We start from the raw sequence: 24,400 nt of genomic DNA, 5'->3' as shown, positions 1-24,400 counted from the left end.
CCAGTCAGAATATGAGATCCCTGTGCCTCGGGGTGGAGGGCAGCAGGCGGCTCCCCTATAATCCCCTCAGCTGCTCCGAGTCCAGCTGAGGCCAGAGCCACCACGGTTTATACACAGGTTCTGCCGTCCTAGGTGAACTCCTAGGCAAATGAAAAGGCAGGAACAGGGAAAGGCTCCAGCTCCGTAAAGTGCAAACCCACCTGGCTCCCATGCCTGGGGTGTGCTGCCAAGGGCTGAGGACTCTTCCTGCCTCTGCAGTCCAGCTCCTGTGAAAAGGCAGGATGAAGATGGGGCGGCCAGGACCGCCAGGCCCCCTTTGGCCAACTCCTGAAAGTGACAGTGCTAACTGGCAATGCTCCCTCCCTTCCTCCCGGCGTCCCACACCTTCCCCATCTGTCCTGCATTTCAGTCCTTTCTTTTTGATGTCACTCTGGTAATTCAGGCTGGCTTGGAAGTGGTCATCCTCCTGCCTCAGCTTCCTACATGCTGTGAACCTTTCCACTGTCTTGGAGAAGACGGACGTGCCTTACCCTGCATGGCAGGCTTCAGGTCTTCCTCCAGTCCCTGAGGCCCCAGCACCCCTAAGAACAGACCCCACGGCACCCCTACATTTTGAGGTCGAATAAAGCAAAAGCGCTTGGTTCACTCCCACATTTATTGTCTGATCACTCACACCGAGCTTTGATTGACACCAGGAGGGGGAAACCCAGGAGCTTCCAGGCTCAGGTCCTACCCTACCTCCGGGCACTGCCATGAGAAGATGCTTTCTCGCAAAAAGGCAACACGGGGTACTTCCAGAAGCCTGAGCCCAGCCGTGCCCCACTCTCCCTCTCCCAGACGTCCTGGTGACTTTGGCTACCACAGCCCTAGCCCTGTCCAAGGCCCACTCCGTCCCAGCAGCAGCACAACACGGTACACGGTGCAGGTGTGGATCCATGTTTGTTGACTGAATGAATGAACGATGCTGATTGGCATGAGGAACACCTGCTGTGTCCAGGGCTCAGTTACGAGTGCACAAGGCTCTTGGGCATTCTGCCCTGCATGAAGGTGGCTCCCTTTCTTTTGCTTATGATTATCCCTGGATCTGTCTGCTCAGTGGAGTAACTTGTGAGACCTTCTGGGCCCAAACACAAACAGCCTAGGCCTAACGTACAAAGCACACGGCGCCTTCCTTCACGCAGGCTCCCTGGCCACAGCATGCTGCTTAGGAAACCTGACATTCTCTGCCCTCTGGACACAGGAAGACCTGGGCTCTCCATTCTACTGAGAGGAGGCAGGAGGCTCAGAGGAGGTAATTGTCCCAAGATGCCCAGAAGGAGTCACAGGGAGGTCCTGGCTGGAAAGAACGGGGCACCCCAGCATGTCCTTGGGAGAAACTTGGCTAACTGAGGCTCCATGTGGCTTTTGGTTACAAGATATATTTTGAAAGAACAAAGAAAGAAAACCAAGAGTCGACAGGTCAGGGCTTCCGCGGCTGGCACTGTGAAGATGGTGTGACCCCAAGGCTGTGATGTCATGAGGGGGTCTAGCAGAAAGCAGGGCTTCTCACTCCTTCCCAACTCCTCTACCCTCACATCTCAGCCCTGCATCAGCCCTGTGAGCAGCTGATGGCTCCAAACCGCAGAGAGGGAAGTAGAGGCTGGTGGAGGGGAGCTCTTGAGTTCTGTATGCCCCTAAGTTCTGAGGTTCCCTGAGTCCACACCCTTCTCCCCAACATCCCGTGGATGCCTGGGGCTGCTCCTTAATCCGCCTTCTTGGTCTTCTTCTTTCTGGAGCCTTCACTCAGCTCCTCCCTGACCTTGGCAGGCAGGCCTGCATGCTGGGTGCCGAGGCCTCCGCCATGTGGTGCTCCGTGGTTGTCATGGTGATGGTCACTTCCCCAAGCTGCCCCAAACAGTACTGGGCAGATGTAGCCCTCCAGGACATCAAATGGAGAACTGTGGGAGTGAGTGGCCGTCAGGAACACCTAAAGGTAGCCCAAGAAACACAAGGGAGGGGGCGGACAAAGGAGCAGTGAGGGGGAGTGGGCCTGCCCCAGCCCTCTGGCTCCCCACACCTCCAAGCTCATGAGCCCCAACTTCCAGGGATGCTGCAGCCAGTGGTCACCCACCCAAACAGGACCTCCCGACACCTACACTTGGGTGCTAATTTTGTTGCTGGTGTTGAGTTAGGGTCCCAAGTAGCCCAGGCTAGCACCCTGTTCATTATACAGCCAAGTCTGAACATAAGAGATAGGCATTGTCTTCCCTCACGTGGGAACAGAAGGGGTCAGTCATCTGAAGCTGGGAAGAGTCCCTCACAGCACCCCAACCCCAGACCCCCATGCCACCACACTCCACAACTCTGAGCATCATTCTCTCTCCCTCCTGTCTTCCCTCACACCCTTCCATCCTCTCTCTTCAACCTCTTTCCTCACTTGCTTGTTTTTAGTTTGTGTTGTATTTTGAGGCAGGGTCTTATATAGCCCAGGCACGTCACAAACTTGCTGTGTAGCTGAACATGACCTTGAGTTCCTAATCCTGGGCCCTCCCTCTTCCCTGCCATAGGGCCCAGGGGGCTTGTTCTGTTTTTTTGAGGTAGAATGTCACTATGTAACCCTCGCTGGTCTGGAACCCACTATATAGCCCAGGCTGGCCTCAAACTCATGTTGATCCTCCTGCCCCAACCTCCACAGCAGGACTCACACCCTTTCCAGGGCTTCGGTTCTCTCCAGCGCTGGACCATCCCTAGGCAGGATCTTCTATGCTTGGGGAACTAGGGGCAGCATTCTCGGCAGAAAGACAGGGAAGGCCCAAGTTCCTTTTGGGTGTTTCGATCACAGCGGCTTTCAGCTTCCTGTCCCCATAGTCTCTCATACAGGGGAGCAGCACCTCCACCCCCACCTGCAAGGCCCATTCTCTTCCTCAACCCTCATCCTTCAACCTCCCGATGAAATTCTCAGGAGTGTTGCATCCCAGGGACTTACCTTACACGACACCATGAACATCGTGAAGACGAAGATGAGGCTGGCCTTGGACACGGGGAGCCAGCGTGTCTGCTGCAGGGTGAACAGAATGGCTCCGTACAGGCTGGCTTTGGTGGGGCTGTGGGTGTAAGACATGGGTCACTACGGTCCATTCTCAGTCCAGGCTTCACTAAAAGCCCAGCAGAGTCACAGCTGGCCAGGAGACACTGGACCCGTCTTCCTGGCTGGCAGCTGGAGCCTGCTTATGTTGGGTTGGGGGGTTATGGTCTGAGCTCATGTATGAGACAGCTGGGAGGGCCTCAGGCCCATTGAGGTTGGGGAATTTGGGGTTGAAGCTATGCTAGGGGGAAGAACTCAGCTAGTGAGGAATTCATGGGGTGGTGACACACAGTCAGGGAAACAGAAAAGGTCTGTGACCAAACCAGGGTGACAGCCATCTTAGCCTTTTCTCTGCGATGACCCCTGACTTCCCAAGGTTGTAAAATAAAAGGATTCTCTCTCCTGGGTCTCCAAGGCTCTTATTATGAAGTGAGGGCCACCGTTTTTGACAGAAAGATCTGTACTCTTACCCAAGTTATTGCCCCTCCTCACCCATGGCCTTCCCCTGCTCCCACCCCAGTATCTCTCTGTCTCTGTCTCTCACCCATGTAAGCAACTTTAGGGAGCTGGTTTCTCCTTCCACCATGTAGGGTCTGGGGACTGAACTCAGTCATCAGGCTTGGCTGCAAGCTCCTTCACCCACTGAGCTGTCTCGCAGGCCCTGCACCTTATTTTTGAGGCAAAGTCTCTCACTCACCCAACCTAGAGTCTACCAGTTTTGCTAGGTGGGCTGGCAGTGTCTTTGCATTCCCAGCTGTAATCTGAATGAGAATGTACCCATTCTGGTCCCAGCTGGTGGAGCTGTTGGGGAGGTTGAGGAAGTGTAGCCTTGTTGAGGAAGTGCTGGGGCTAGCTTTGAGACCTAAGGGCCTTAGCCGCCTCAGTTTCTTGCTTGTGGTTCAAGATGTGAGCCCTGAGCTCCATGCTCCTGCTGCCACGCCCCTGCTTGCTCAGGTCTCCCACCATGACAGTCCTCTGGAGCCTAAGCTCCAATGAATGACTTGGTCACGGTGTCTTGTATCAGCAACTGTAGAACAGCTAAGACACCAGCAGGGGGTGACGGGTGTGCTGCTGCACCTGGCTTCTTACACCAGCACCGGGCAACAGGTGTGCTGCTGCACCTGGCTTCTTACACCAGCACGGGGGTGACGGGTGTGCTGCTGCACCTGGCTTCTTACACCAGCACTGGGCAACAGGTGTGCTGCTGCACCTGGCCTTTTACACCAGCACGGGGTGACGGGTGTGCTGCTGCACTGGCTTCTTACACCAGCACCGGGCAACAGGTGTGCTGCTGCACCTGGCTTCTTACACCAGCACTGGGCAACAGGTGTGCTGCCACACCTGACTGTCTATAAATGTGAACCCTAGAGGAACCAATGCATGTTCTTGAACCCAGAATCTTTCTCTTTTTAAAAGTCTTACTTATTTAATGTTTATGGGTATTTTGTCTGCATGCGTGTCTGTGAACCATATGTATGCAGGGCCTGTGGAAGCCAGAAGAGAGCATCTGATTCCCCATGAATGTGGTTACAGATGGCTGTGAGCTGCCATGTGGGTGCAGGGAATCAAACCTGGGTCTCCTGGAAGAGCAGCCTGTGCTCTTAACTGCTGAGCCATGGCTCCAGCCCCCCCACCAACATCTCTTGACTGCGGATGTATAGATGGTGGGGGTGACAAGACCCTGATAATGGGGAATCTTCTCTTTTATTTCAAGACAGGTTCTCACTGTGTAGCTCTGGCTGGCTGGAACTCATAGAGATCCTCCTGCCTCTGCCTCTCAGGTACTGGGATTAAAGGAGCACACCACCATTCCTGGATTGGTAATGTTGAATCTTTCAGTTTGACAAAACCCAAAAATCAACCTGGAGCCCAATGGTGGTAATGGTGCATGCCTTTAATCCTGCACTCAGGAGGCATCGAGGCACGAGAATCTCCGAGTTCAAGGCCAGCCTGGTCTACAGAGCAAGTTTCAGGACAGCCAGAGCTACATAGAGAAACCCTGTCTTGAAAAACAAAACAAAAACCAACCCAGAGGCAAATCTCTTGGCATGAGATTATCTAGATTAGGTCAGTTGAGGGTAAAGACCCTGCAGAATGCGGGTGCCCCAAGGCACCGTCTGGGACTGGATGTGAAGCCAGCTGAGCACCTGAGCTAGGTGTGGAGAGTGTGACCTTAGTGGCTATGGAGTTTGGGTGCAGGGGTCACATCTGCTCAGCAGGTGCTAGAAGCCGAGGTCACCATACAAAAGGCTAAGGAGGCAGATGTGACAGTCAAACCCCTGGAGGGTGAGTAAAGGTCACATGTCGGGAAGAGGTGACCTGCAGGCTGCCCTCCCCAGCACTAAAAACTGGAGGTTGGGGGCAGATGCAATGATGAAGCTCCGACCCAGGATGGACGTAGGCTAGAATCTTCCTGGTAAGCGCACCTCATGGTGCTACACACCTTAATAGAAATGGGCCAAGCAGTGTTTAAAAGAAAAACAAAAACAAAACAAAAAAAACCCCTGGAGGTTGGGGAGATGGCTCCATGGTGTAGTGAGCCTGGGCATATCAGGGACTTGGGGTTTGACTGAGAGACCCTGACTCAGATATGGTGGGAAAGTAACTGATGATCCCAGAACAACCCAAGGTCTGCACATATACACGCACACACATACTCATGTGCCCCCCCAGTGCACACAACACAGACACACAGGAAAATGGAAAAAACAAACAAAGGAATAAAGAGAAGTAGGGTGTATCAGGCCCAACGCACTGGCCCTGCAGGGTCGTACATGCTATAATGGCTCCACCCACCATTCCCTCGGCCCTCCACACCACTTGGTCTGCCTGCCTGTCCACACCCCATCCGCTCCATTTCCTTCCTTCCACTCACGTTCTGCACCCTGGCCATGCACCTTTTCGAACCTGACAATTAGCAGTGATGCTAGGCTCTGGGTGGGGAGTCTTTTGTAGCCAGAAAACTCCTACTCGCTCTTCAAAACCCCAGTCAAATATCACCTCTGCAGGAGGTCTTCCTGTCCTTACCCCGCAGTATCTCCAGCTGAGGAGGGCAGCGGCCACGGGGTACTTACAAGGACATGTGCAGGATCTCATTGGTTTCCGGTTTCCAGACTCCTCGAAGCAGCTGCTCCAGGTTGGACAGGAGGGCAACACCAGAGCCTGTGGGCAGGGCACCACTGAACTAGTTTGCCACCAATGCCCTGTTTTTCCTAGCCTCAGTTCCCAAGGACACAAAGGGCCTTCTCTTCGTGAGGGGTCTCTGAGTCTGGGCAAGACAATCCCTGACAGCGGGAAAATGAGGCTCGCAGCAAAGCCCTGCCCAGGTTTGCACGGCAGTCGGGGCAAACCAGCAAGAAGCAATTGGAGGTGTCCCCAGCCACAAGGGACTGTCCTGGTCTCCCTGTGCCCAGTCCTCCGTGGTTCATTCTCACAGACGCTGGGATGACAGGGCCGCCCTTAGCCCAGCTAACTGCTGTGACCTTACTTATTGAAAAAATTTAATAATTTCTTTTTATGATTTTATTATTTATTTGTTAATTTTGTGTATGGCTGTCAGCATGCCACAGCTCTAATGCAGAGGACAGGGGACAACCATGAAGTGAGTTCTCTCCTTCCACTCTGTGGGATCCAAGGCTTGAGCGCACCTCGTTTGGCAGGAATCACTGTTACCTACCGAGCCTTCCCGCCAGCCCCTACAGTTGTTTTATTACATTTATCTAGGTGTGGTGGCGCACACCTTCAGCCAGCTCTCGGGAGGCAGAGGTAGGAGAATCTCTGTGAGTTCAAGGCCGGCCTGGTCTACATAGTGAGCTCCAAGCCAGCCAGGGCTACAAAGAGAGACTCTGTCTGAAAAAAAAGTTACATATTACTTATACTTTTTATGGTAGTGGGAGTGTGTCCATGTACATGAGCAAACCGTAACATACATGTGGAGGTCAGAGGGCTAGGGTGACCCTCAGGAGCTGCTTCTATCCTTCCACTGTGTGGGTTCTGGGGGTCAAGCACTCTTCCCCTAAGCCATCTTGTTACTCCTATTATTATTAACTTCAATGTTACTGCATATGGTGTGTGTAGGCGCATGGGCCACGGTGCCCATGTGGTGAGCTGTGAACAACCTGTGGGAGTCCATTCTCTCCTGCGTGGGTCCAGGAGTCAAACAGGCCAACAGGCTTCTGCTGCAAGCTCTTTATCACTAGACCGTCTCCCTGGACCATCTCACTGGGCCGTCTCACTGGACCATCTCACTGGACAGCCTCACTGGACCGTCTCACTGGGCCGTCTCACTGGACCGTCTCACTGGACCATCTCACTGGACAGCCTCACTGGACCACCTCACTGGACAGTCTCACAGAACTCACTGGACCGACCGTCTCACTGGACCGTCTCACTGGACAGCCTCACTGGACCATCTCACTGGGCCATCTCACTGGACCATCTCACTGGGCCGTCTCACTGGACCATCTCACTGGACAGCCTCACTGGACCACCTCACTGGACCACCTCACTGGACAGTCTCACAGAACTCACTAGACCGACCGTCTCACTGGACCGTCTCACTGGACAGCCTCACTGGACCATAACACTGGACTGTCTCACTGGACTGACCATCTCATTGGACCGCCTCACTGGACAGTCTCTCACTGGACCACCTCACTGGACCGCCTCACTGGACAGTCTCTCACTGGACTGCCTCACTGGACCGCCTCACTGGACAGCCTCACTGGACCGCCTCACTGGACCACCTCATTGGACAGTCTCTCACTGGACCGCCTCACTGGACAGCCTCACTGGACCGCCTCACTGGACCACCTCACTGGACCACCTCACCGGGCCGCCTCACTGGACTGTCTCACCGGACCCCTGTGGGGATTTTTTATCTTCCTTGTCATAGTTCTGTTTACCTTTGACCCAGCCGGTGGCGATCATGATGAACCACCCGTGGTGGTAGTGGTGGTGTGCATGGTGGATGCCCACAGCAATCTTCCGAACCCTCACCACCTCCTTCATGGCCACGAAGATGAGTTTCACGGGCAGGAAGCAGACACACTTGTAGAAGAGGTCCAAGGGACAGAAGAAAATCAAGTACCTTTGAGGACAGAAGACCTGGGGTCAGCAGGAAGGATAGCCCAGCAGGGAGATCCTGGGGAGCATCTGACGACTGGGGTCCTTGCTCCTTTAACCTCCCTCCTCCCTGGCCCCAGGTTCAGCCTTTCCAGGGCCTCCAGGTGCTTACCACACCGCAGAGGCCAGCAGGATGCTGGAGCTGTTGCTGAAGTAGTCAATGATGGGCTCCCCGAGGAGCAAGTCAGCCAGGATGTAACTCCCAAAACAGTGCAACATGGCACACAGCCAGGAGGCCACCGGGTGGCGCCGGGACAGCTCCACAGCTCCTGCAAGGCATGGAAGAGTGACTATAGGAGCATGACAACACCTGCAGGCAGGCTGTCCTTTTAACCCTCTGGGTGCTGGAGAGTAGACCCAGGGCTTCCCCTGTGAAGACAGCTGCAAGCTGAGCGTGAGTTTTACCACCAAGGTAGGGAAGAGGCCATCTCAGGTCTCAGAAGGGGTGAGGCATTTATAGGAAAAACTCATTTAATCTCATCAGGGCCCACTGAGCTGGTAAAGGCGCTTGCCACCAAGCCTGATGAGCTGTGTTCCATCCCAGGACCTGCATGGGGGAGACATGACTCTCTGCACACAAGAAACAAAAGTAGCCTAGCATGGTGGTCCATGACTTAGGCAGATCTGTGAGTTCAAGGTCAGCCTGGTCTATAGAGTAAATTCTAGGGCAGACAGGGCTACACAGAGAAACCCTGTCTCAAATAAGTAAACAAATGAATAAATAAATATTAGCAATATTTGTAGATCTCCACAATCTTTGTTATAGGTCAGGCTCTATTCTTATGTTAACATCATCCCCATCTCATAAAGCCACACCCTTGAGCCACCATTGGGTGTCCACTGGTGTGACTGCTTATATTGGAGAGTCCCTCCTTTTCTGGCCAGTTTCATTTGGTGGAGAAGGTGATCAGACCCCCGAGGGTCATGGACTGGGAAAGTGGTCCCCAAGGTGTTAGGATTAAAGGTGAGGATCCTTTAAGAATTGGGTGTAGGGTATGGAATTAGGTCTGGGGTACCAAGGCTAGCCTGCTGGAGGTACATCCTGGGAGAATGTGGTGGTTTCAGAGGCACAGCTGGGCTGGGGATCAGTGGGTAGTACGCTGGAGTCCTGAGTTCCACCCATAGCACCATATAAAGTCAGTGTGGTTGATGCAGGCCTGTAATCCCAGCACACAGGAAGGGAAAGAGGAGAATCTTAAGGTTTTTTTGTTTGTTTGTTTTCGAGACAGAGTTTCTCTGTAGCTTTGGAACCTGTCCTGGAACTAGCTTTTGTAGACCAGGTTGGCCTCGAACTCACAGAGATCCGCCTGTTTCTGCCTCCTGAGTACTGGAATTAAAGGTGTGTGCCACCACTGCCTGGCAAGAATCTTAAATTTAAGGTTATCCCTCACTACAGGGGACATTCTAGGCTAGCCTGGGGTATATGTCTCAAAGGGGAAAAAAAAGCAACCTGACTAGGGTGGCCCTGCTGGCCTCTGCCACCTCTGCCTTTCCCCTGAGTGTCTACTGCCCTGTGATTTCCCACAAGGTCAAACAGGGAGTCTCCCTTCTAAACTTTCAGGCTTCAAACTGAGCCAAGCCAACCTTCAGTGCCAGGGATGGAACCTAGGGCTTCCCACTGAGCCTCAGTCTCAGCCCCTAAACCTCTTTTCTCTTTGTCAGCAAAGACATCTGTGTATTGTCACCACAGTGGAAATGAGCCAGCGAGAGGGTCCTGTCTAGGTCGACCGCCTCCAAGTCTGATGAGTTCAATCCCCAGAACCCCACGGTAGAGAGAACCAACTCCCCCAGATGTCAGAGTCTACAGTGCTCTCCACACACACACACACAAACACATACACATATATAATAAATAAATTATTCCAAACAAACAAAATCACTTCAAAACATAAATGCAACCTTTAAGAAACTCCACCCAGTGTCGACAAAACAAGGTAAATCACGCCATCTTTTCCTAATGGCGCAGAGAGCAACCAGGGCAGGGGAGCGGCTGTGCGACCGTGAGGACTGGAATTCAGATCCTTCGAACTCATGAGACCCAGAAGCTGGTGAGGAGGCTCAGCGGGGACAGCTCACCCACCAACTTGGATTATGGAATACATATTGTGGGAGGAATAAGCCAACTCCTGCACACACACGCACATGCATGTACTCTCAGGAACACACAGAAGCATAACCAGCCCTGTCAAGTGCCCTGGTATACACTTATAATCTCAGCTCCTTGGGACCCAAAAAGAGGAGGGAAGGAAGGAGAGAGAGAGGAAAGGGGACAGAAGAGGAGGGGAGGGGAGGGGAGGGGAGGGGAGAGAACACCCTTCCTGCATCTATTTAAAGTACTGCTTCCCCTGAGAACTAATCCCAGAGCAGCTGGTGAGTCCACAGGGTCAAGGCTACTGAAGCCCTCCCCCCTGCTCTGCAGAAAAGACACTTGCATGTGCTTCTAAAAATAGTTGCCAGGTGCAATCTTATTCCAGGGCGTTTCTTTTGCCCTTTGGGACCATCCTAGAGACAGCTGAAGGGAGGGGCTAACAGGCTTTGCTTCCTAAGCACCTCCTACGTAAAGTCTTGACCCCCTCACTCTGCTACTCAGGCCTATGTAGCCCTGAGCAAGTGTCTGCCACCAGCCTCCCATCAGCCTGTCTCTTTGGTTGTCAAAAGGCAGAGGGATGAGCTCATATAGTCTTCAAGATACAATGGTTCAACTCATTATCTTTATTTATTTTGAAAAGGTTTATTTTACGTGTATAAATGCTTGCATGTACATGTGTCTGTGGATCATGTGAATAAGTACCTGTTGAGGCCTGAAGAGAGCATCAGATCCCTTGGAGCTGGATCACAGGTGGTCGCGAGGGACCCTGGATCCTTTGTAAGAGCAGCCAATACCCCTACCTGCTGAGCCATTGCTCCAGCTCTCTTTATTCATTTTGATATGGCATTTCACTTTAATACAGGCTAGCCGTTAATTTGCCATCCTCCTGTCTCAACCTCCCCACTGCTGAGATGTCAGGTTCAGTCACTTAGAACCTGGAGAAGCCTAGGCTCCCTGGCTCTATCAAAGATTGCCTACCAGCAAAAAATGGGAACTTGCGGGTGAGGTGGCATGGGGCAAAGGGGAAATGGGATGAGAAATATGAGAAGGGGAGGATGGGAGGAGCTCGGGGGATTGGGATGGTTGGGATATAGGAAGGATGGATACGGGAGCAGCGAAGTATATATCCTATCTAAGGGAGCCATCTTAGGGTTGGCAAGAGACTTGACTCTAGAGGGGTTCGCAGGTGTCCAGGAATATGTCCCCAGCTGGTACCTTGGGCAACTAAGGAGAGGGAACCTGAAATGACCCTATCCTATACTGATGAATATCTTGCATATCACCTTAGAACCTTCATCTGGCGATGGATCAAGGTAGAGACAGAGTCTCAATTTGGAGCAACGGTCTGAGCTCTTAAGGTCCAAATGAGGAGCAGAAGGAGGGAGAACAAGAGCAAAAAATCAGGACCACGAGGGATGCACCCACCCACTGTGACAGTGGAACTGATTTATTAGGAGCCCACCAAGGCCAGCTGGTCTGGGACTGAATAAGCATGGGTTGATTCCGGACTCTCTGAGCATGGCGGTCAACGAAGACTGATGAGAAGCCAAGGACAATGGCACTAGGTTTCAATCCTAATACATGAACTGGCTTTGTGGGAGCTTAGCCTGTTTAGAAGCTCACCTTCCTGGACGTAGATAGAAGACCTTCGTCTTCCCGCAGGGCAGAGAATTTGGACTGCTCTTCAGTATCGAGAGGGAGGGGGAATGGTGTGGGGGGAGGAGAAGAGGAGTGGGGATAGGGGGAGGGGAGTGGGGGGAGGGGGCAATATTTGGGAGGAGGGGAGGGAAATGGGAAACGGGGAGCAGGTGGAAATTTTAATTAAAAAAGAATAAAAAAAAAAAAAAAAAAAAAGATTGCCTACCAGGACAAAAAGAAATTGCTTAACCCTTAGCAATTATGCCAGAGATATTCTGGGACCTAGCATGAAATTGAAATATCTGGGGGGTGGAAATTTCACACACACCAGATAAATCCACCCACTGTGAGCTCAAGGAATAGCCCAGCAGTAGCACCTCTGCCTAGAATCCCCCAGTGAGAGGCTAGGGGCGTGGCTCAGGGGTGGAGCTTGCCTAGAATTCCCCCAGTGTCTCCTGGTCCTTAAGATTAGTGGTTGGACCACTAATTAAAGATTAGCCCTCTTTATGTTTTTTTGGTGCTATTCCTTGCACAGACTTAGCACAGCATAGCTCAGGAGCCACAACTGAAGCCCCAAAGGTTTGTATTTTTCAGCTTAAAAAATGAACTTGTCTATTAATTGGTGCCGTAGCTCAGGGAGCAGAGGACTGGTCTAGCATGCCTGAAGGCTTGGATTCCATCGCCACCACACAGGAACCAGGCGTGGTGGCTGGAATCACAACACGCAGGACTCAAGAGGATCATGAGTTTGAGGCCAGCCTGGGCTACATAGTGAGACCTAAAAGAACAATGAAGTCGTTGTTATTGGGCATGTCTGTAGTCCCAGAACTCGGGAGATGCAGGCAGCAGAATCAAGAGTTCAAGGTCCTGTTTAGCTGTTGAGAAAGTTTAGTCCAGCCTGGGCTACATAAAACCAGCTTAGACTGGTACCAAGGACACAGCTCGGTTGGTGAGGTGCTTTTGTAACAGGCACCCAGCCTTGAGGTTCCATCTGCTGCAGGATGGATGTGGTGGGGGAACACACAGCACAGCGGCTGGGGATGAGTTCTCACTTTAACAAGCAGCCCTGACTTATTTTAGTTCCTCCCTTCTAGAAACCATCCCCTTGAGTGGTATTTGGAACAAACTCTCTTGGGCAGTTTTGGTTCGATTCAGTGTCCTGTATCTCTAAGCACTCTTTTTCTTGCAAAAGAACTCTCTGGAAAGCCTGACCCAGAAAACACCAGTCCCCCATGTTCTTCTAGAGCCTTCCAAGTGCATAGAACCACTTCTTACTGATTCCCCAGACACCCAAAATCCAGATCTCCATATCACTGGACTACATGCCTGTAGACAACAAGGGCAATGAGCCCAAGTCACAGACAGTCAAGGGGAAAGGAGGCAGGGGGCCAGTTTGACTGCTGAGTTAGTGTGAGCAGACTGGTCCCACCCCAGAAGCCCTCCCCTGTCCCTTTTGTCTCGTGTGTATGTGTGTGCGTCGAGCATGTGTGTGTGAATGGGGGGACGACATGATGCATATGTCTGCACACATGGAGCCAGCTTGTCCTGAGGACCCGATCTCTGCCTCCTGAACACTTCACCATCTTTTTTATTTTATTGTTTGGTGGGGGGAGGGCAGTGAAGACAGGATCTCACTACATAGCTCTGGCTGTCCTGGAACTCACTGTGTACACCAGCCTGGTCTAAAATCTAGAGATACACTTGCTTCTGCCTGAGTGCTGGAATTACAGCATGTGCCACCATCTTTGGCTGAGAAAATGTCCAGGCTGGCTGACACTAGGGTTCTTTGGGTCAGTCTTGTTTGCCGAAATAACAGGTATGTGTTGCCTTGATTTCCTAGGGGAAGGGTCAAGAGAGCAGTTCTTGCAGCCTAATCTGTTATTCTGGGAGTCACAGGAACCTGGGTATGAGTCTCGGTCCCTTTTAATCCCAGCACTTAAAAGGCAGAAGCAGGCAGACCTGTGAGTTTGATGTCAGCCTGGCCTACAGAGTGAGTTCCAGGACATCCAGGGCTACACAGAGAAACCCTGTCTCAAAAATGAAAACAAAACACACACACACACACATACACATAGATATAGATATTTTACCCCTGAGAGCCAGCAAGATGGCTTAGCAGGTAACACTTGCCACCAGGTCTCATGACCTGAGTTCAACCCCTGGGACCCATGTGGTCAAAGGAGAGACCTGAAACCTGCATTGCCCTTTGACCTACAAACATAATAAAAAAATTAATACAATTTTATTTTGAGACAGGATCTGGCTAAGCTGTCCAGGCTGGCTTTGAACTTGCCACCTTTCTGCTTCTGCTTCTTGAGTGGTGGGATAATAGGTGGGCACTGCACTAGGTTGAGGCTGATTTTATAGTGTCTGGCCTCAAACTCAGAGATCCACCTGCCTCTGCCTCCCAAGTGCTGGCGTTAAAAGTGTGTACCACAAACCCTGGGTGGAAATGGACTTTTAAAAGACCCTAGAAATCTGCTGTGCAGCTAGGGTTGAGAAACTAATGAAGTTCTAGGGAATAAATCCCAAACCTTCTGGAACATTCTAACTCCTACCTACACTTGCGGCACAGATGGTTTACTGTGAAACCCCTGCAGAAATATTCAGACAAGAATGGGCATGGATCTCATCTAGAATTCGAGCACAGGGAAGGCTGAAGAAAGAGGATCGTTGAGATTGAGTCCAGGCTGGGCTATGCAGTGAACCCCGTTTTTTTTTTTTTTTTGGTGTTTTGGCTTGTTTTGTTTTTCTCGAGATAGGGTTTTCTATGTAGTCTTGATTGTCCTGGAACTCTCTCTGTAGATCAGACTGGCCTTGAACTCCAGAGATCTTGAGATCCAACTGTCTCTGGCTCAGAGGTAACAGCACTTGCTACCCAGTGACCACCTGAGTGTGATCCCAGAACCCATGTAAAAATGTCAAACAAGAGCTGATTCCACAAAGCTGTCGCCTGACCCCTCCATGATCTGTGGCACATATGTATACACACATGCGTTAATGATGATGATAACTGAAAAGATTTTAAAATACAAATAAAGGGGGCAGTGAATGGCACTTTGGGCAAAGATACTCGCTGCCAAGCCTTGGGCTCACACCCATGTCCACATCGAAAGGAGGACAGCTGCGCCACATTGTCCTCTGCCCTCTGCATGCACATTCCGGCACTCACCCCCATACACACACAATAAAAACATGAAAAGAGTTGAATCCCTCCCCCATTTTCAGCACACTTTTTACTAAGCCCATTCCGGGGGCTCCCGCCTCCTCATGGTGGACCTTGGGGCATGCTGGGTTCGGCAGAAGCCACCAGGAATTATTCCCCTGATGGGGAACCCAGTTTCTCCAAACAAAAGCACAAGTGAGAACTTTGCCTTGCAAAGCCAAGGCTCCCCAGAGCAGCTTTTGGAGAGACAGACTCTTGTTTGTGCAAAGGGAAGAAAAACACAAGCTGGATGCCTTTGCATAAGAGCATGTATTTATGCTTGTACGGACACGTGTACAAATTCATCCAAGAAAGCACTGGAGAACGATGCATGCGAAGCAAACAGGAACACCTTTTTTTTTTTCCCCTTCCATTTTGTGGGCCATCTTGAAGGTCCCCATATTTAAGTAAACATTGCAGACTATTTTTGTCACCTCAGAAAGAATTGATTTACATATCCGCCCTCAAAGGGTCCTACACTTTCTTGGAAGGAAATTATCCTGTCCCTCAAACTTGCAGGTTCCGTAGAATAACTAAAGCTATGGGAGCTGAACATGACACAATTGCTTCTGCTGAACTTGTGTAAAAATAGAATACTCCAGGGAGGCACTGTCTGTTTATTTATTTTTGAGACGGTCTGTAGTCAAATTGGCCAAGAACGCACCGTGCAGCCCTGGCTGTCCCGGAGCTAGCTTTGCTATTCCCTGCCTCTATGTCCTGAGTTCTGGCATTACCAGAGTGAGCTACATTTGCCCTCATTAAACAGAGTGGGTGGAGGAGGGGTGGGAGAGAGGAGCTAGCTCTGCTGCTAAAGGAGCCCATCCACAAGTCTGACCACCAGAGTTCCATCGGGAGCCCTACGTGATGACCGAAGAAAAACAACTCCTGCAAATTGTCCTCTGACCTCCACACATGTCCACAACACACAAATAAATAAAAGTAATTAATTGGTTTTTTAAACCAAAGAAGTAGGGTCTATCCTCCCGTGACTCTTGAGAGCGGCCTGACCTAAAGTTGCCCTATCCTGGAACCGCTTCAGCTCCCTAAGTGGGAAGAATCCCAGGCCAGAGCTGGCCCAACCGACAAACGGGAAGGGAGGAGAGAAGAGGATGCCAAGAGATGCGGTACAGAGGGGACACCGGTGTCACTTTCCCCGAACTTGATCACAGCCCCCAGCATGGCCAGTCCTTATATAGTCACTCGGCAGTCATTCCAAGAGCGTGAAGGGAGGTCATGGCAGCTGACGTCCAGAACATCTGACCTCGCCCGGGCAAAGCCAACTCTTGCTTGAAACCTTCGCCACCATCAATGCCCCTTGCCCAAGTTCAAGTTCACGAAGCCTTGTCTAACCCGACTCCTAGCCTTTTTTCCAACCCCAACCCCACCCAAACCCCATAGCACCTGTCCTCCCTACAGTAAGCAAGCGCTCGGCTCTCCTTCCGTCCTACCCATATGCAGCCCGCTTTGCACAGCTCCTCCATCCCCGGGGTTACCTCCTCCACCTGCGCGCGCGTGGGAGCACTCTGCCTCCTCCCCTATCCAGCCCCAGGATCAGTTCTGCCTCCTCCGCGCCTCCATCATCAAGAGATGGACAACCTCTCTCCTGGGAGCCCCTACTCACCTGGCTCATACTTCAGGTAAATGATGGAGACGATGAAGTAACTAAGGTCGAAGACCGGGAAGAGCGGCACCCGTGAGAAGCTGAGCGCTAGCTCTCCCAGGCTCAGCGCTGATATCAGGTCCATGGCGTTGGCGGGTACCTCTCCGGCCCCTGGCCCGGTGCGTCCCGCCGCCCGCCGCCCGCCGCCCGGGCGACTGAGCCCCCGCCACTGAGCCCGCGGCGCTGCCAAGCACCGCCCCCGGCCCGGCCCCCGGGAGAGGAGGGGCGATGAGGCCGCCTGCGCCACCCAGCGCAAGGCTCAGGGCCGCAGGTTCAGCGCAGCCAAGGGGTCTGTCCCCTGCATCCAACCCACGCGAGCGGGACTCCGGTCCTTGTGCAGCTGTTAGGACCCTGTCTCTCCTCCGTGGAACTAGCCTAATCCCGACCCGTTATCCCCAAGATGCCCGTCGATCAGATCCCCGCCTCGGCGGACCTCAGCCAAGAATTTCATGTTTTATTCTTGAGGAGCCCGTCTCTTCACGTGGATGTGCAAGTCAGAACCTCCCACAAGGCGCCTTCAACCCAAACCCTCATGTCCTATTTGGTTTGTTCAGTGAGAATCTTGTCTCAAGAGGTTCCACAGAACTCCTCTGTGGATTCCAGCCCAGACCCTGGTGTCCCATAGGGTACACTGAGGTAGGGACCCATCAGGTCCCATAGGTCAGAACCTCCATCCATCATGTTCTGTAAGGTCTGTCCGATCAGGACCGTCATTGCCCATGGCCCGTGGGGAACAACCCAGGCACGGGGAACACCCTGGCCCACAACTGTGTGCACTCTGAGCCGGCGTGCAGCTAAGGAGCCCACAACGCCCGCACTCCCTCTCCGGGGCGGCTCAGGGGTCAAGGGCACAATCTCCTTGTAGACGCGGAACCCGCCGCCCCACCGGCGGCCAAGCAGAATCCACAGCTGGGACTCCTCAGCACGCAACACGGAGCATGCGTGCGCACCTCAAGCTCCGCCCCATGGGTGACATCACGCTCCATCCGGAACCCACTCAGTGTTGATTCGGTGTGACTCTTCCCGCCCCTCCCCACGGCTTCCGTTTCCGGTTTTGGCGCCCTCCTCGGCTGTAAGGATGATCGGAGACATCCTGCTGTTTGGGTAATTAGGGTGAGGGTGTCGGAGGCTGGAGAGTGACAGCCGGACGGGGCGGGGGCGGCCCTAGTGACCGTAACTATCCCTCCACAGGACGCTGCTGATGAACGCCGGGGCTGTTCTCAACTTTAAACTGTGAGTAGGCCGCGCTGGACGGCGTCCCCACGCCCAGGCCACGCCCACGCTCTACGTCACGGCTAGCCCCGCCCCGAGCGTGGTCCACGCCCCTCCAGTCCTCCTCTAGCCACGCCTCCGTGCTGCCTACCAAGGCCTTGACGGTTTAAATGTGTAGTCTCTAGGCCCCGAGATGGCTCAGCGGGTAAAGGCACTTGGTGCCAAGCCTGAGTACCTAAGTTCGATTCCCGGAGCCTGCATGGTAGAAGCTGAGACCCGACCCTTGTGGGTTGTTCTTTGACCTCCACAGAGATGCTGTATAGCATGTCACACTCATTCCTCTCAGTCACAAATTAAAGAAAAGATCTGCACCCTCTGTTCCTGGGTTCTGCTTGCACCTGCAAAGAACCTCATGCTCATCCCTCAAAAATGTCTTTGACCGGCGTTTGGGGCCACTCTGATCCCCCTGTCTGTGGCTGCACACCCAGCTGCGCTGGGTGACAGGATCAGGAGACCCAAAGGTGTTTATGTTCCCATAGGAAAAAGAAGGACACACAAGGCTTCGGGGAGGAGTCGAGGGAACCCAGCACAGGTAAGCTTGGCTTCCTGCCAATCTACACGGTCCGATTGCTGGCCCTGTTCTCCCTCATCTTCTTCCTTCTACTGTTGAGACACTTGTGGAGCTGCAGGTAGCCTCCTAGGTGTTGAACTGGCAGGGGTGCTGTGCCCTGCTCATCACCTTTACTGTGTGCCCACCACATTGCCAGCTAGAGGGTGTCACAGGGTGACAGGAGGTGTCAGAGGCCCTTTGGGTGACCAGCGCTGTCATGGTGGAACAAAGCCTGAGGCTGGAAGGATCAGGAGGCAAGAGTCAGGATTGGAAACTGGGTTTTCCTTTTCTTTTTTCTTCCTTTTTTGGAGGCACGGTCTCTTGTGTCCTGGGCTGGTGTTGGTTTTACTTGTAGCCTAAAATAGCCTCAAGCTCCCGGTCCTCCTGTCTCTACTTCCTGAGTGCTGGGGTTGCAGGTCCCTGTCACCGCTCCTGGTTTATCAGGTGCTGGAAATGGAACCCAGGGTTCAGTGCATGCTGGGGAAGCCCCTTTATCTACCGACCCACCCACCTACCCTCCCATCTACCCACCTACCCTCCCACCCGTCCACCTCCCACCCACCCATCCCCCTAACCATCCATCTACCCACCCACCTACCCTCTCAGCCACTCACCTACCCACCCACCCACCCATCCACCTACCCATTGTCTACCCTCCCAGAAATGGTTAGACTGTGGGCGACAGCATTGGAATAAGGGCACCTGGGCCCCATCTGGAGCCTCTGCCTCCTCCCGCATGCTGTCGCAGTGGCCTCCCTGTCCTGCACCAATGCCCTGTGTGTGAGGTAGTGCTCATGATGTCATGCAGAGGACAGCTGCAGAAGTCCATTCTCTCTGGCATCGAACTCAGGTCACTCTGTGGGGGTCTTCTTCCACCTGCTGCTAGGGACTGACCTCAGGTTCCAGCTTTGGTGGCATGTACCTTTACCCACTAAGCCATCTCACCTGGGTGGCTGCATTTTTATGAGCACATGAGCCAGACCCTGGCTCATCCTAGCCATCCATTCATACAGGAGGGTGTGTGCACAGGCTGACAGTACAGGATTGGTCAGAGCTCCCTCATAGAGGGGTGGGGCCACGTGAGTGCAGCAGACAGCCCTTGCAGCTCCTCGGGTGGGGCCACGTGAGTGCAGCAGACAGGCCTTGCAGCTCCTCGGGTGGGGCCACATGAGTGCAGCAGACAGCCCTTGCAGCTCCTCGGGTGGGGCCACATGAGTGCAGCAGACAGCCCTTGCAGCTCCTCGGGTAAGGCCACTCTGCAGGTATGCACTTGCAGTCACTTCTCCTGTGCCTCTTTCCTTCAACACCTGAGCCTTCTCATTGGCTGCCTAAGAGGCTTGACAGACATATGTCCCAGTTGTCCTGGAGCGTTTTTGGGCAGGTATACATGTCTTGTTTTCCCTGTGTGTCTGAACTGAGGAACCAGGGCCTGGCCCAGTCTCCCGCCCTGTTTGTGAGGAACAGTCTAAGTTTTTCTTGTTTTATGAGAAATGCATGCGTGCTCACACACACACGCATACGCATCTGTGCTGTAGCTGATGTCTGGTCACCAGGTTGGCACGTGAACACCTTAACCCACTGAGCCACTGCCAGCCTGGTAAAAGGGTTTGGGCTTTGCTCACGGGTGCTTTTTAAACATCTCTCCTAGTGTCTCTGTCCCTGTCGCAGTGGTGCGGTAGCAGACGACACTGGAGACGGACAAATGGTGCTGCTGGCTGCTAAGTGGGTGCCGTGAGATTGCCCACACGTAGGGAGAAGTGCAGGACAAAGGTGGCAGGTGGCTGCCAACGGTTCCAACCTGGCATTGCTTGCCAGGTGATCACCCTGTAGGTCACCTAATCACCAGTTATTTTGATTCTGAAGAAACAAGGAGGATGGTTGACTTCAGACCTGGAAGAAGTTTCTAGAAAGTCAGTCTCTAGGCTCACTTTGTTGCTTTGATTTTTTTGAGGCAAGAGCTCATATAGCCCAGGATGCTCAAACTTGGCAAACCTGGTGAGGGCTAGAGTTACAGACAGGTGCCACCGTGTCTGGGTGTCACTTTTGTGTCTCATATAATGTGCTTTTTCTATTTCCCCACTTGAAATGTGAAATTATTGCAGGGTCATAAAACAGTGAGTTGGGTATGGTGGCACACACCTGTCCGCCCAGCGCTTGGGAGAGAAGATTGAGGAGGATCAGGACCTCAAGGTCATCCTCAGCTACATAGTGAGTTCAAGGCTAGCCTGGGCTTCATGGTACTCTGTCTCCAAAAACAAAGCAAAGCAAAACAAGATAAAACCCAGCTAAAAATCAGGACAGGTGATGGGCCTCTAAGGTCTTACTTGGTGGGGGCTGAGCAGGCAGTGTGGAGGGAGTTCAGACTCTGAGCCAGCCTCAGCCCTGGAGAGACCTAGTCTCAAAGCCTAACCTGCAGAGGCTACTGAGACGGTCCAGCCAGCAAAGGCAGTTGCCACCAATCCTGATAGTGTGAGTTCAATCCCCAGGTTTTTCACCGTAGGAGAGATTTGACCCCTAGTCTGTCTTCTGACTTGAATATGCCTTACTATGTTAAAAAAAAAAAAAAAAAAAAAAAAGCAAAACAAAAAAGTCAACATTTTATTTATTTTTTTTTCTAAATATTTATTTATTTATTATATATACAATATTCTGTCTGTGTGTACACCTGCAGGCCAGAAGAGGGCACCAGACCCCATTACAGATGGTTGTGAGCCACCATGTGGTTGCTGGGAATTGAACTCAAGACCTTTGGAAGAGCAGACAATGCTCTTAACCTCTGAGCCATCTCTCCAGCCCTATTTTTTTTTATTTTTTTTTTTATTAAAAATTTCCACCTCCTCCCATTTCCCTCCCCATCCCCGTACTCCCCCCTCCCCTCCCTCTCCAGTCCAAAGAGCAGTCAGGGTTCCCTGCCCTGTGGGAAGTCCAAGGTCCTCCCCCCTCCATCCAGGTCTAGGAAGGTGAGTATCCAAACAGACTAGGCTCCCACAAAGTCAGTACGTGCAGTAGGATCAAAACCCAGTGTCATTGTCCTTGGCTTCTCATCAGCCCTCCTTGTCAGCCAGGTTCAGAGAGTCCGGTTTGATCACATGCTCGTTCAGTCCCAGTCCAGCTGGCCTTGGTGAGCTCCCATTAGATCAGCTCCACCAAGGTCAACATTTTAGCTGGATGGTGGTGGCACATGCCTTTAGTTCCAGCACTCAGGAGGCAGAAGCAGGCAGATCTCAGTGAGTTAAGACGAGCCCGGTCTACAGAGGGAGTTCGAGGACCACTCGTACTACACTGAGAAACCCTGTCTTGAAAAATCTAAATATTAAATGAATGAAAAGTCAACATTTTAAAAAAGAAACAAAACAACCAAGCAGGCAAACAAGAGTGGTGCAGGTGCTGGGTTTATGCTGTGCTGTGGACCCAGAGCTGGCAAATTCTCAGTCTAGCAAACCTGGACCTGATAACTGGAGCCCCCGTCCCAGGACAGACTCTTATTAGACAGACTTAAGTCACGTGCCTTTTCTAGCACCAGTCAGAGGCTTTGGGGATTGGTGATCCCCAGTGATTGTTCAGGAACTGCCACCATTTGGGTAGCAGCGAGCAGGGTAGCGGCCTTCTGAGCCATGCTTTCTGGCTTTACAGGAGACAACATCCGGGAGTTCTTATTGAGCCTGCGATACTTCCGGATCTTCATCGCCCTGTGGAATGTGTTCATGATGCTCTGCATGATTGTGTGAGTCCCGCCCTGCTTGGTGCTTGTCGGTTCTCTCTTCTCATCATGTGGGTCTCGGGAATCCAACTCAGGTTGTCATACTTGGCAGCAGGCGCCCACTGATGCGTGTTGCCAACCCCTGGGTGACTTGCGAAGGTGCTGGGTCTCTGCCAGGCTGCTGGTAACAAGGTTGGAGTGTGGGCTCCAGGTCCCACCTGTCCATGTTTGTCCCATTCCTGCTGCTTGTGTTAACCTGTACTGGGTGGTGGCTCCCATGTCCAGCGGGGACTCCTTTCTCAAAGGCCTTGGTAGAAGCCAGCAGGAACGGTCACAATTGGCTTCTGTTTTATGACCACTCTCTTAGATTTGTTTATTTGGTTTTTTAAGACAGAATCTCACTGTGTAGCCCTGGCTGGCCTGGAACTCACAGGGATCCACCTAGCTTCTGCTTCCTAAGTGCTGGGATTAAAGGAGTATGTCATCATGCCTGACATGATTTTAATTAATTTTGGGGGATGGAGTCTGATTGTGTAGGCCAGGCTGCCCTCAAACTTATGATAGCTCTGCCACAGACTTGTGGATCCTAGGACCCAGAGGTGATTTTTGTAGATAGTGTGGTAGGGATCTGAATCGGCCTCTGGCGACAGGCCACAGTGTGAAATGTGAGTGTGGGGGGTGCACGTGTGCAGATCAGAGGGGAGCTTACAGAGTTGGTTCTCGCCTTCCACCATGTTGTTCTGTGGCTCAAACTTGAGCCGTCAGGTTTGACAGTAATGATGAGACCTCCCGAAATGATTCTAGGTGGTGATCGTGGAATGTAACCCCCAACAGTGTGCTCGAGATAGTGCCTTGCCATGTAGCCCAGGCTGGTCTTGAGTGTGTATCCTGCTTCTCGTCCTCATGGCCGGTCTCCCTGACTTTTCCAGGCTGTTCGGCTCCTGAGAACCCAGAGCTCACTGACTGGCTATCTAGGCTCCGTTTCTGTTTCTGATGATTTCAAGAATGTTTCTCACCGGAAAACCAGGGACTTTCCCAGAAGGCTCAAGTTCATCTGGGTGGAGAAGGCCCACTTCCCAGCCATCTGACCCTCATCAGCCATGGTTCCAGCTCTGCTCTGGGATTTCAGGACAAAGTCATGCTCCCGTAGGAGAAAGACACACCTAATCTTTCATTTGTCCTGGCATCCCACCTCTCCCAGCATCTCAGAAGCCTGTCCTGGCTGCTGGGTTGACTTATTAGGGGTTGCTTTGGTTTGATTTGTACGGATTGTTGTTAATCAGTGGGATCATGAACTGGGGGCAGGGCTGGCTGTGACAGGGAGCAGCTGCTTTTGCACTGCAGGGCCATGCTGGGGCCAGCGAAGTCTTGCTTCCAAATGCTCCCCCCGACCCCATGACAGGGTCCACCTGGGGCAGCTGAAGTTACCCTGCCCCAAGGACACCAGTGTCCTCTTTAGGCCTTAAGCTGATAGTCTGTAGGGCCTGGGTGACATGTTTGGCTTCTCTGGAAGAGTTGCTGATGGTGACAAGTGAGCAGACACCTTGCTGTACTTTCAAGCTGATTGTTAATAAAGTGACTTTGGGGCCACCTCTCCATCACTGCTTGGTGGCCATGACATTATTGCTTGTGATATTGGCAGTATACTCCAAAGGCTCGTGTTTCCGAGTCTGAGTGAGGTGAGCTCAGTGCTGAAACGCAGGTGATCCAGAAGTCGCCATGCCGTCGGTGCTGAGATGAGGGACTGGCTGAGAGGCTAAGAGGAGGTATTTGAGGGCAGCCGCAGCTGGCTCGCTAGGGGAGTTTTCATTTTGGTTTGTTTTTTTTTTTTTTTAATTTGGTTTGTTTTTTGAGGCAAGGCTTCTCTATGTAGCCCTGAGTGTCCCTGAACTCTGTAGACCAGGCTGGCCTCAAACTCACAGATATCCGCCTGCCTCTGACTCCCAAGTGCTGGGATTAAAGGCTTTAATCACAGCCCTGATGTTTTTGTCCTCTATATATTGTTGTTTTATGTGTATAGGTATTTTGCCTGCGCACATGTCTGCACCATGTGCATGCTGTGGATTTAGAGCCAGATGTGAGCTGCCATGTGGGTGCT

At 52.3% G+C, this 24,400-nt stretch overlaps 2 protein-coding genes across 2 annotated transcripts; one reads left to right on the top strand and one right to left on the bottom strand.

The window, feature by feature from the left end:
* Nucleotides 1–637: 637 nt before the first annotated feature.
* Nucleotides 638–17,526, bottom strand: Tmem38a (transmembrane protein 38A). The gene is made up of 6 exons (XM_057752863.1): nt 16,742–17,526; nt 8,301–8,457; nt 7,969–8,153; nt 6,139–6,226; nt 2,966–3,083; nt 638–1,966 (listed from the first exon to the last, which is right to left on the bottom strand). The coding sequence occupies exons 1-6, from the start codon at nt 16,863–16,865 to the stop codon at nt 1,742–1,744; spliced, it is 897 nt and encodes a 298-aa protein (XP_057608846.1). The 5' UTR covers nt 16,866–17,526; the 3' UTR covers nt 638–1,741.
* Nucleotides 17,527–17,793: 267 nt separating this feature from the next.
* On the top strand, nt 17,794–23,898 carry Smim7 (small integral membrane protein 7). Its single transcript, XM_057752585.1, has 5 exons — nt 17,794–17,884; nt 17,972–18,013; nt 18,532–18,584; nt 22,236–22,326; nt 23,232–23,898. The coding sequence occupies exons 1-5, from the start codon at nt 17,859–17,861 to the stop codon at nt 23,245–23,247; spliced, it is 228 nt and encodes a 75-aa protein (XP_057608568.1). The 5' UTR covers nt 17,794–17,858; the 3' UTR covers nt 23,248–23,898.
* Nucleotides 23,899–24,400: the final 502 nt, after the last annotated feature.

This window comes from Chionomys nivalis, chromosome 20 (genome assembly GCF_950005125.1).
Source record: "Chionomys nivalis chromosome 20, mChiNiv1.1, whole genome shotgun sequence".
NCBI classification, from domain to species: Eukaryota; Metazoa; Chordata; class Mammalia; order Rodentia; family Cricetidae; genus Chionomys; species Chionomys nivalis.
The sequence above is the reverse complement of the archived record's forward strand: the minus strand, read 5'-3'. Positions and strand labels throughout refer to the sequence as shown.

Bases quoted from the DNA above. Each gene is read 5' to 3' on its own strand.
- Tmem38a (XM_057752863.1), bottom strand. From the start codon at position 16,865: ATGGACCTGATATCAGCGCTGAGCCTGGGAGAGCTAGCGCTCAGCTTC. The intron at 8,458-16,741 runs GTGAGTAGGGGC...CATGCCTTGCAG, and splicing joins TTACCTGAAGTATGAGCCAG to GAGCTGTGGAGCTGTCCCGG. The intron at 1,967-2,965 runs GTAAGTCCCTGG...GGCTACCTTTAG, and splicing joins TGTTCATGGTGTCGTGTAAG to GTGTTCCTGACGGCCACTCA.
- Smim7 (XM_057752585.1), top strand. From the start codon at position 17,859: ATGATCGGAGACATCCTGCTGTTTGG. The intron at 17,885-17,971 runs GTAATTAGGGTG...ATCCCTCCACAG, and splicing joins GGAGACATCCTGCTGTTTGG to GACGCTGCTGATGAACGCCG. The intron at 18,014-18,531 runs GTGAGTAGGCCG...ATGTTCCCATAG, and splicing joins GCTGTTCTCAACTTTAAACT to GAAAAAGAAGGACACACAAG.